Below are 11,682 nucleotides of genomic sequence, written 5' to 3' on the forward strand. Positions count from 1 at the left end.
GCATTTAAAAAGATTATAAGTTCTAAAACATGCCTAAACTGCCAATTTTAAGGTAGTTTTTCTGAGAGAGAAAGACAACTTGTTAATAGCCATTTGATGTGTATTATAAAGATCTTTCCAAATTAAACTAAAATGTTTCTCAACAATCCTTTACACTAAGCTCATTGATTACTAAGACTTGCTATAATTATTTTTCTTGGATATTACCCAAAAAATACAACTAGTTTTTCTTACATTCTTTCAGTAATTTATTTTCAGTTTGCCAGTTTAAATTATCATATAATACATTCATGCATGAGATAAAATAGTTGTAGCTTCAAATAGAAATAAATGCTACCACACTCATAAATTTATTTTTCAAGAAGTTTTAAAAGAAATTAGAAACGTTAAAATTAAAGTTCAGAAACTCCAGCTCTCAAAAAAAAAAATATTTAAACCTTTCTGGCCCTTCAACACTTCTGAATATAAAATATTAATTGGGGTATAACTAGAGTGTTTAATTTACATACAAATAAAATTCAAATGTTTTCAAATTAAATTATGTATGAGTTGACAATATGAAAATAAAGTTCATAAATAATCTATAAGAAATGAAAACCTTTATTTATCATGATATTAAATACATATGATACAATTATGAAAATTATTTTTCTGGATTAGATTGTGGTTCTTCCCATGGCCTGGGACCTCTAATGTTTTCCCAATTATCAATATCTAGCTGTTTTATTTTCTGAAAGAACACCAATCAAATATAAATTCAAAAAATATATTTTTAAAAAACATTGTACTGAAGTGGTTAATACCATCAATATTTACCTCATATTCTTCCTCTAAAGTAACTTTCTTTTTCTTTATACCATACTTTTCAAGATTTTCAGGCTTTAGCTGCAACATAATTAATATAATACAATTACATAAAAAGTAATTTTTATCACTTCAAAAAAATACAACTTACTATACTCTAACATTTTTATTCTAATAATTATACTTTTATAATCACTCCAATAATTAGTTTAATTACTCTAATAATTTGGTATAGCTATAATGTTCCACAAAATTACAGCCTGACTACAGTTTTAGATCAGTTATGTAAATTAAAGGAAATCTGATCTATTATTTAAAGCTAAAAATGATGAGAATGCTCTGCTACTCTTTATTTTGTTGTTGTTGTTGTAGTTCATTTACGTCTCACTAGAGCTGCACATTGGGCTATTGGCGACGGTCTGGGAAACATCCCTGAGGATGATCCGAAGACATGCCATCACAATTTTGATCCTCTGCAGAGGGGATGGCACCCCCGCTTTGGTAGCCCAACGACCTGCACAGCGAAGTCGTGCACTTTATGGTAGAACAGTTTAACGAGGACCAATACCGCATACCCTCGGTCCCTACGCAGACTGATCCAAGTGGTCACCCACCCGCACACTGACAGCAGCCAATGATGCTTGACTTCGGTGATCTGCTGGGAACCGTGTCTTAACGATCAGTCCACTGCAGGACCTTTATTTTGTATTCAAATTAAGTACTCTAATATGAAAACTAACTAAAACTAATGAAATTATTTAAAAAAATGCAGGACTAGAAAGTTATAGCCTCAAATGTAGTTTTTATAAATATTATTTAACTGTTCTTTTTAGAAATAGCTAATAGGGTTAATGTGAATAATTGTGCATAGAGATAATTTCGAACAACTTGTGTATCTTTTTTATTTTTTAATGATTTGAGCAAAACCCCTTTGTTTTGCACAAAGTTTATATATTTTGTGACTTAGACAGAAAATTTTTGCTCAACATTTTACTTTTAAAAGATGATTTATAAAAAACTCTTACATTTTATTTTTATTTACAAAAATAGTTTTTAAGCAAAAAATAAAAAAAAAATTCAGCATAAATTCTAGTTATAATTGAAAGAATTTTTACTGCAGAAAACCTTAGTTCTATTGATTACACTTAAATAAATTGTTTATGTATGAAATTTTAAAATTCATAATTACCCTCACATGAAGCAGTAATTGTGAACACACAATCGGAGTAATTGTGAACAGTTCAAATGAAGTTGGGGTATATCTTGTGTTACATATGAATAAAGCAAAACAATGTGAATTACAGAAATGGCCATACTATAGTTTCGGTTCTATAAACAGAAATATTTCTGGGTGTCTAAACGCAAAATGAACACAAAAAAATATTTTCTATATTTTAAATTTTAGAATATAATAATTCCTTCATAATTTGGAAACCAAACGAATAAGGCATAAACAAGAATTCTGAAAACAAATCAAAGCTCAGTTTTTCAAATAGTATAAACTGTATTGTGATTAAGATTAAAATTGAGCATTAGAAAGCTTTTAATTGACAGAGTTCTAGTGAATATAGATTAAGAAAAGGAAATGTATTTAAATGTAAAATTTTCCTAGGTCGGACAGGTTAAAAAGATTAAACTATGTTTAGAAGGGAAAAAAAAAGAATGTCATCAGTCTTCACATAATATAAGAAAATTTATCACAATGATATATAGTAATTTTACTTTGAGTTACCATTTTTTTACTCAAAATTCATTTATTCTATTTAGAGTGCCAAAAGAATGATCAATGTTATTTATTTTAGAACTATGACCCACATTAGCATGAATTACAATACATTTTAAACAATGTTTTTGTGTAAGTTAGTAAAATAATTTAGGGAGTTTTTAGATATCAAACACAACCTTATTTCACTTGTTTTAATTCTTTCTACCAAATATAAACTAAAAAAAGGAGTTTAGAAATAATTTTAAAAAAATCCAACAAAATTGTCTGATACTTTTATTTATTTATTTTGAAGATTTAAAAAAAAGAAAGAGAAAGCTTATATTTATGGATTAAATACCTATTAATCTATAGTGATTAACCCACAACTTAATCCTTAAGCAGTAGAAAATTTTTAGGGTAATTTAGTTTGAAGGCCCTGTTGCCACATTAAATGATGCTTTTTTATGAATAATAAGCTATTTTCATAATATAACTGCTGTGAGTTTGCAACAGCTATTCACGACAGTTAGATCAAGTTTGGCCAGCAGTATCTGAGTTTAATTTTTTCTGAAAATGGCACTAAACATCAAAATGGAGAAAAGTCACGGTTTTGTAAAAATGAAAAGCATTTGCTGTCTAATTTTTTATTATTTAAAACCTTATACCAATGCTGCATTATCTAGCCTCATAAAAATTTGCAAAAAATGAGAATAAGGTAATGATTTTGATAATTTTCATATAGGAGGAAATATATCACCAAATTGGTGATTTTTAAAAAAACAATGTTTGCAAACAATGCAAAACAACAACAAATGAAGGTTTTATGATTTTTAAAATATTTGTCTGATAAAAAGCCCAGATAATTATTCATGGCAAGATTGCATATATAGTTTAAAACTCATGATTTGCTTAAGCTGTTAAACTGTAGCCTTTTTTTTATTTTCCTTGGCAAAAAATCTTCAGAAAAAATGTGTATTATCAAAATTTTCACAATTCACAACAAACCTGGGGTTTCTTGCAAAGAGAAAACAAAATTTATTTTGTTCATTTAAAAATTAATCAGAATTAGGGTTAATATAATTTTAATAATGATTTTAGTCATTTCATCTTCTTTTAAAAAATTAATATACATAAAACTGACATACTAAAATGAGGCTACAATTTTTTGAGAGAGATTGTTACACTTTATTTTTGACAAAAATGTAATTATTTGTTAATACAGTGGAAAGTCCAGAAAATAGATTTTTCATTGCATTTTTACTAGGTTTGCTGCAGTTTTTTTGTCAGATTTGGTATTGTCTTTTGCTACGGAATTTCATAGTTTACTTTTTGATGCATTCGATTTGTGATCATTTTATTGTCAAAGTGGTTTTGTTGATCGCATTTCAAAAGTTTGAGATTTCCACAGTTTTTAAAATTTCTGATTTATTTTTAATATAATATTATTACGATCTGAGAATTCTGTTGTTGTTGTTCATTTACGTCGCACTAGAGCTGCAGAATGGGCTATTGGCGACGGTCTGGGAAACATCCCTGAGAATGATCCGAAAACACGCCATCACAATTTTGATCCTCTGTGGAGGAGATGGCACCTCCGCTTCGGTAGCCCGACAATCTGCACGTGAAATCGAGCACTTTACGGTAGAACAGTTTAACAAGGACCAATACCACACAACCTCGGTCCCTACGCAGGCTGATCCAAGTGGTTACCCATCCGCACACTGACCGTAGCCAGTGATGCTTGATTTCGGTGATCTGCTGGGAACCGTGCTGAGAATTCTGAATTGCACTTTTGAAAAATCACTTAATAACCTACTTTAGTTGTGATAATTTCGTCTCAAATCAGCAATTTTTCCAAAATAAGATATTTTTGAGCACCCTGAAATTGAGTATGTGATTCTTGGTGGTAATAATCTTTTTATGCGAGACATTAGAAAAAAATACGCGATTTTTTTCATGCTGTATAGAAACAACATATTTCATTTTTCTGACTGTCCAATTTTTTTTCATATAATGGCAGAAATCGGATTAAAATTGAAGAAAAAAAAGTCTGGTAAAAATCATTAAGAAGCAAAAGTTAGTTGAAAAGAGGAGGATTTCCATCCTTGTATACTTTTTTTAGAACTTTTTTTCAACAACTCTCAAATTTAGAAGGAAAAAAAAATTTTTTTTTGAAAAAGAAAAAGTTTAGTTTATTTAGATTGTAAAAGAGTGTCTGAAAAAGAGAGTATGATAAAGATTCCAGAATTGTTTCATTTTTAATTATTCATGTATTAATGATGATAATGAATGGTACTAAACTTGTACATTGATTATAATGAAAGGTTCAACATGAAAAGAAGAAAATTTTTTTAAATCATCATAAATTATATTCACATCATAAAGAAATAATGTTAGTCTAAAAAGTATTTATCATTTAAATTTAAATGCTTTTAAAATTAAATATGGAATGATTGTTAATCAATGAAGTGTATAAAAAAATTTCAATAATAATAAAACAAACACATACCAGTTCACTTTTTCTAACTTCATAACGAAGCGAGGCAAAATATTTAATTCCAAAAGATCCTCCAACCAAGAGAATCTGGAATTAAAATAAATGTTAATAAAATTCAAAATAATATTTAAACCGATTGAAATAATAGGCTACATTTTTTGTAATTATTAAAATATAGTTATTATATAGTTTTAATGTCAACAAGAATTAACATGATTTTTAATTTTTATAACAAAATTTTTTGAATATAAATTTTATAAGCTATTTTTATTGATGCATATTTATACAAACATTAATCATTTTTGTGTTTTGGATATATTTGAACACTTAGCATATTACTTTAATATTCTTTTTTGTCTGTTAAAAACATCACAAAATTAATATGAAGTGTTAAAAAAAATTTGTAAGAAGAAAGTGAAAACAAAAGTTTTAATGAGTATAAAATTCTCACTTTTTAAAAGACTTTAAAATAAAGTAATAACAACATTTCAACTGATTAAAAGGAAAAGATATATACTTCATAAAATAAAAACAAACTCAATTTAGCTAAATTTTGATATATAGTAATTTTTACAATAAGATAAATATTTAAAGATTAGGTCAAAAAGTATTTGAAACAATTAAAAAGGTTGAAGAGATACCGAATATTCAATACAATAATTAAAAATGCCAATACTCCTTAAATATAGTGCCAAATTATTGGCTCATCAATAATGATGGCGAATTCTTTTTTATTTTATGTCTCTTAAATAAAATGCAATTTTTCACAGCCAGCATACAATCTCATAAACATCTGACTCACTAAAAATGGAAGTCCGTAAGAGAAGAATTTTTTTCTTTTTAAGTTTTGAAAACGCTCCAACGAATTTTTCAAAAAATCAAAATGCATTGTACTATCAGTTTAAGCAATAAAGAGAATTTTAACTTGACAAAAGGAAACGAAGATAACTCCTTGTCTTTTACAAGAGAAGACAATTTATAATGGCACGTTTATATAACTACACAAATAAGTCTTAAATAACCCTCAATGTCAGATCATCACACAAAAATCTGCAACCGATTGGCAGACGACATAAGCAGTACTTGATTGATTGATTGTTGAGCAACAGTTTTGGCTGCTTGTCGCTACATTGATTGAAGTATTCTTCTCCACGAAAGTTAACGCTAAGCTCACTCCATCCAGTTAAAAAGCAATGTCCCAAGATACTGGAGATCAAGTGAGTAGAAGTAGGCCAACGATTATGTAAACAACTCTCATCGGTCGTGTATATTTCTTTCTTGAAAAATTCTTTACCGAGATAACTGTATTAAAACATAATGTCTTTCTTAGAAGACATTAATTAACCATATTTATGTAAAGAAAAGTTTTAAAAAAAGTGCTCTTGATTTGCAACGTTTTGGATCAAATTTATAAGCCCGCGTTTTCATAATATCACACATGTAAAGTGAATTATCCTCGAAGTAATGGAAACAAAATAGAAAGCGTTTTTAAAAGGCTATTTCCATGCAGATCTAATTCAAAGATTATCTTTCTTATACGGAAAAAAAACTCGATGTGAATGATAAAATATCTTTTTGCTGACAGTTAATAAAACTCCTATTGTGCGTGCATAAATATTTTTTATAAAAATTTTGTGTTTTCTGTACGATTTATATAATCAATAAAAAATAGTATATCAGTACAACACAATAAATCAGTGTGTGAAAATTCTCCAAAGGTAAAGGATATATTAATATTTATGGCAATCTCATATTATGTATCAACACTAACAGCAAATAGTCTCTGTGCAATGTGTGTCATAGTTACAATGATGTTCTAACAAAAATTATTTTCATTCATGGAAATTTGATGTGTCTGGTGATAAGTTTCTAATTGTAGTTCATAATTATTCTTCGTTATTTTAAAACATTTTACTTCTGTTCTAATAATGATAAACAGAAGTAGTTTCATTTCATTGTTTTGTGTTCATAATATGGAAATAATTTAATTAAGCAAGCATTGTGATAAATTAATCAAGTAAAGAAGAATAATTTGGTTAAAGTTACACTTTAAACGAACTTTTCATGCAGTGCTTTACTGAACAGTTATAAATACATTAAAATTAAATATTACTGATTACAGTTGCAGATAATTAAGCTGTGTGTCACTTCATAAAATATGTATGTTAAACATATATTTATACACAAGAAATATAAATTGTGATTTTTTCTGTTTGCACTGGGAAAATATTTTCTTTATAAAGTTTTTATAATTTAATATTCGTAAATAGAATTACACTTTGTTGTCTTTCTTGTATTTATGTTAATGAATATGAGCTTACTTTTCTTGTGCATGATAGAACATTGATATCAAAATTGGAAATTAAAGTTGTTTTTTTTTAAATCTTTATAGATAATTTCAAACCTTTTGAGTCAGTGAAACTGAAAAAAAATTTCTTTGTTTATAATGAACTTTATTTCTGCAGTGTCTTTGTTTATTAAATGCTAATACAATCAAATTTGATAATTTCACAATCATAATAGTTAATATCATAAAGTAAAATAAATTAATTTAGTTTTGTACCTTGATATGTTCAACAAAAGAGAAATATTAAAGCTGGTTATGAAAAATAAAAAATGTTTACATCTCAATTTAATTTAAATTAATGCTTTCAAAGATGCACCTATTAACAAATCAAATGCCTGTTGTAAGGTGACCATATTTCTACAGTATTATACTTTATTTAATTAATAATTAAGTCAAACTAAGTGACTTGATACAGCATCTCTTTTTTGTATCATATGTAATTAAGGCCTAATTTAATTCAGAACAAGTATCCTGTAAGTAAACCTTATTCTTGTTATTGTAACAAGAGGTTTTCAGGAAAAAGTTCGACTAAACACTGTGAAATTCTTACTGGTGAGAATACTTTTTCTTGTTGTATATGTAATAAGATATTCCCAATGAATTAACACAGTTGTGTTCATAGTGGGGAAAAACCTTATTCTTGTACTATATGTAATAACAGTTTTTCAGGGGGGAAAAAATAATATGACTAAGCACAGTCGTGCTCATACTGGTAAGATACTTTTTTCTTGTACCATATGTAATAAGAGTTTTTCACAAAAAAGTCATCTCACTACACATGGTCGTGTTCATACCGGTGAGAAGCCTTATTCTTGCAGTTTATGTCATAAGAGTTTTTCATTGAAAAGTTATCTGAGAAAACACTGTCGTCTTCATACTGGTGAGAAGCCTTATTCTTGTAGCATGTGTGATAAAAGTTTTTCATTGAAACGTTATCTGAGAAAACACAGTCGTGTTCATACTGGTGAAAAGCCTTATTCTTGTAGTTTTTGTAATAAAAGTTTTTCATTCAATTGTAATCTGAGAAAACACTATCGTGTTCATACTGGTGAGAAGCCTTATTCTTGCAGTTTATGCCATAAGAGTTTTTCACAAAAAATGATTCTGAATCAACACAGTCGTGTTCATACTGGTGAGAAGCCTTATTCTTGTAGTATATGTAATAAGAGTTTTTCACTAAAAGGTAATCTGACACGACACAGTCTTGTTCATACTGGCGAGAGGCCTTATTCTTGCAGTTTATGTAATAAAAGTTTTTCAATAAAAAGTAATCTAAGAGAACATGGTAGTGTTCATAGTGGTGAGAAGCCTTATTCTTGTAGTATCTGTAATAAAAGTTTTTCACGAAAAGCTAGCTTGACACAACACAGTCGTGTTCATACTGGTGATAAGGCTTATTCTTGCAGTTTATGTCATAAGAGTTTTTCACAAAAACTGATTCTGAATCAACATAGTTGTGTTCATACTGGGGAGAAGCCTTATTCTTGCAGTATATGTAATAAGAGTTTTTCAGAAAGAGGTAATCTGACAAAACACAGCCGTGTTCATACTGGTGAGAAGCCTTATTCTTGTAGTATATGTAATAAGAGTTTTTCACTAAAAAGTTATCTGAAAGAACACAATCGTGTTCATACTGGTGAGAAGCCTTATTCTTGTAGTATATGTAATAAGAGTTTTTCACTAAAAGGTAATCTGACACGACACAGTCTTGTTCATACTGGCGAGAGGCCTTATTCTTGCAGTTTATGTAATAAGAGTTTTTCACAAAAACTGATTCTGAATCAACATAGTTGTGTTCATACTCGGGAGAAGCCTTATTCTTGCAGTATATGTAATAAGAGTTTTTCACTAAAAAGTAATCTGAAAGTACACAATCGTGTACATACCGGTGAGAAGCCTTATTCTTGCAGTTTATGTAATAAGAGTTTTTCACATAAAAGTCATTTCACTAGACATGGTCGTGTTCATACTGATGAGAAACCTTATTCTTAGTTGGTTTATGAAACGTTTAAAGAAGTATCGATTGCTTCATAAAATCAATTCCTTGTTCTTCAAGGCAAGTTATTTAAATATTTGCTGATCATAAATTTTTTTAATCACCTTTGAACGTTTTTATGCCTATATTCGACCAAAATTTGAAGAATGCACAAGATTACACAAACTCTTAAAAAATAATCGAAATTAGTAAATCATAATAAGTTTTTTTTTATTCGAAAAACTATTTAACTATATAATTAAATTTAATAAGGAAATATGCAAATGGTTTTTATGTGTCATTTTGAAATAACTCCCCAGTTCATTAAAACAAAAATTTTGTCATGAGGTTTTTATGTATTAGTGTGTGATATTAATTTGTAGTTCTTTTCTTATAATGGTTCAGCACATTTTCAATATCTTGTTATAAATATTTCTATTTTTTTATTGACGGTTAAAGAAAATGCACATTATTTAATTTTATACTTATACTGTGTATTTTATTTTTTAAGCTATCATAATGATGTTCATGTGAGGTGATTTATCGTCACATTTTATGTAAAGTAAAAATTTTCAACTTTTTTAACAATCATGTTCCTAATGTTGAATAATCTATTTTTTGTTGTGTGTGTGATAAAATATTTTTACAAAATAGATAGCTTTCAGGTTGCTCATAGTCGTGTTTATTATGGTATAATCTAACTTTTGTATGGTGCGAGATAATATTGTACTTATTGTCAAATGAGATTACTCAGCACTTTAAAAAGTTGAATTTGTAATTCTGGATAATGTAATTTTTGTGTGTGTGTGCGTAATAAAATTTTCTCATAAAATAGCATTCTGGTTGTTCACTGTCATGATTATTATGGTGTGATTTACTATTGGACAGTCCACGAAGAAAAAAAACGAATCACCCTGAATAACTTTCGTTCTAATGATCGGATTTTCACGAACTAAGTGTCAATCTTAATGGTTCCTGGGGGTGACCTCAAATATGCTAATTAATTACTGCTAACTAATAATTAAGTTACGAAATCAGACACAAAAACGTACTTTTTCTGAATAAACATGTATTTTTTTTTTTTTACATATTTGGAATCTAGACACTTGAATTAGGGGGGGGTAGACAAAATTTCAAAAAAAATTGTGTGGTAAATTGGGTAGCAATAAAGGTTTATATATTTAGCGATAGTCCAGAAAACAGCCAAAAAAAGTCGTCTGCGCAAATTAATATTTTAAGATAACCCATTGACTAATTCAAAAAAGGAATGCTTAATTTTACTAGGTTGCTAGGCAACCACGCTCTGACTGTAAAAAAATTGAAATAATGTTTTGTGATTGCTCGGAGAGGTTTAATTAATTGTTAATAGAAAATATCTCGAAATTTCTAGGCAATAGACAATTTTTAAGCTGATTTCTGTCCAAAAAGCAAAAAAAAAAATTTTTTTAATGTCCTTTGAAAAGAAAATTTAAATCTATTTATAAATTATTTATGATTTTCTAAGTTTTTAGAATTTAAATACACGAACTTTTAATCTGATATTATTTAGATTATGCTGTTTTTGCTAAATGTATCCGAGGATTTCATACTAAAATCAAATTAATATAACTTATTATAGCTATATACAAGATTTTAGTGATAATCATTTTTGTAGCCTAAATCGAGTCTTCTAGACAAGAAAGTTTGAAGGGAAAAAAATGCTTGAAAAATAAAATGTAGATTGTATAGTAATTCGAATGCACATTCACAAGGCTTTCTATGATTTACGATATTTCTTTTTTCTATAACTTAAGGAATTGCTGAATATTTAGTGGCATTTTAAGAACACTGAAATATGTTATATTTAAGAATAAGATATTGAAATAATATGTTGCATAGTGTTTGATTCATTGTTTAAAAAATCGCTTCATTCTGCTGGATATTTAGGTTACATGGTTTTCTTTGGATAAAGATGATTAGCAAATAGCATCCTCATGTTTCGATACATTCTGAAACTTACTTTCGCAAATTCACCATACAATGTCGCACAGCATATTCTTCAATTACGATAAGCTACATTTACCACCAAATACTGCTACTATAATTATTTTTGTTTTCTTATATATATCTGATACTTTCTTTTTAAACAGAGATCGTAAGATACTGAAATGGGGGCACAAAAACTTAAAAGATAAAATATTTAATTTCATTAACTCAAAATATCTGGTGTCAAAATGTTAATTTTTAAGTTAAATATAACTTTTACAATATTGATGTTCTTACGTTTTTAAAGACCACATGAATCCTGATAAAATATTAAAATGCATATGTTTACTTTAACGAGTGTAAAATCCTTATCAAAATAATGATCAAGA

At 27.9% G+C, this 11,682-nt stretch overlaps 2 protein-coding genes across 2 annotated transcripts; one reads left to right on the forward strand and one right to left on the reverse strand.

The window, feature by feature from the left end:
- Window positions 1-577: 577 nt before the first annotated feature.
- On the reverse strand, window positions 578-6,094 carry LOC107439889 (cytochrome c oxidase assembly protein COX16 homolog l(3)neo43). Its single transcript, XM_016052631.4, has 4 exons — window positions 5,809-6,094; window positions 5,019-5,093; window positions 817-885; window positions 578-730 (listed from the first exon to the last, which is right to left on the reverse strand). Exons 1-4 carry the CDS (start codon window positions 5,893-5,895, stop codon window positions 644-646), a joined length of 318 nt encoding a protein of 105 aa, XP_015908117.2. The 5' UTR covers window positions 5,896-6,094; the 3' UTR covers window positions 578-643.
- A 187-nt stretch (window positions 6,095-6,281) lies between these two features.
- LOC122270204 (zinc finger protein 271-like) lies at window positions 6,282-10,165 on the forward strand. The gene has a single exon (XM_071177795.1). It carries the CDS (start codon window positions 8,038-8,040, stop codon window positions 9,343-9,345), a length of 1,308 nt encoding a protein of 435 aa, XP_071033896.1. The 5' UTR covers window positions 6,282-8,037; the 3' UTR covers window positions 9,346-10,165.
- Window positions 10,166-11,682: the final 1,517 nt, after the last annotated feature.

Source organism: Parasteatoda tepidariorum, chromosome 2 (genome assembly GCF_043381705.1).
Source record: "Parasteatoda tepidariorum isolate YZ-2023 chromosome 2, CAS_Ptep_4.0, whole genome shotgun sequence".
Taxonomy (NCBI): Eukaryota; Metazoa; Arthropoda; class Arachnida; order Araneae; family Theridiidae; genus Parasteatoda; species Parasteatoda tepidariorum.

Excerpts from the sequence above, each read along its gene's own strand:
- LOC107439889 (XM_016052631.4), bottom strand. The coding sequence starts at position 5,895 with ATGCATTTTGATTTTTTGAAAAATTCGTTGGAGCGTTTTCAAAACTTA. Across the intron at positions 886-5,018 it reads AAGTTAGAAAAAGTGAACTG|CTAAAGCCTGAAAATCTTGA; the intron begins GTATGTGTTTGT and ends ATTATGTTGCAG. Across the intron at positions 731-816 it reads CTTTAGAGGAAGAATATGAG|AAAATAAAACAGCTAGATAT; the intron begins GTAAATATTGAT and ends GTGTTCTTTCAG.
- LOC122270204 (XM_071177795.1), top strand. The coding sequence starts at position 8,038 with ATGACTAAGCACAGTCGTGCTCATACTGGTAAGATACTTTTTTCTTGT.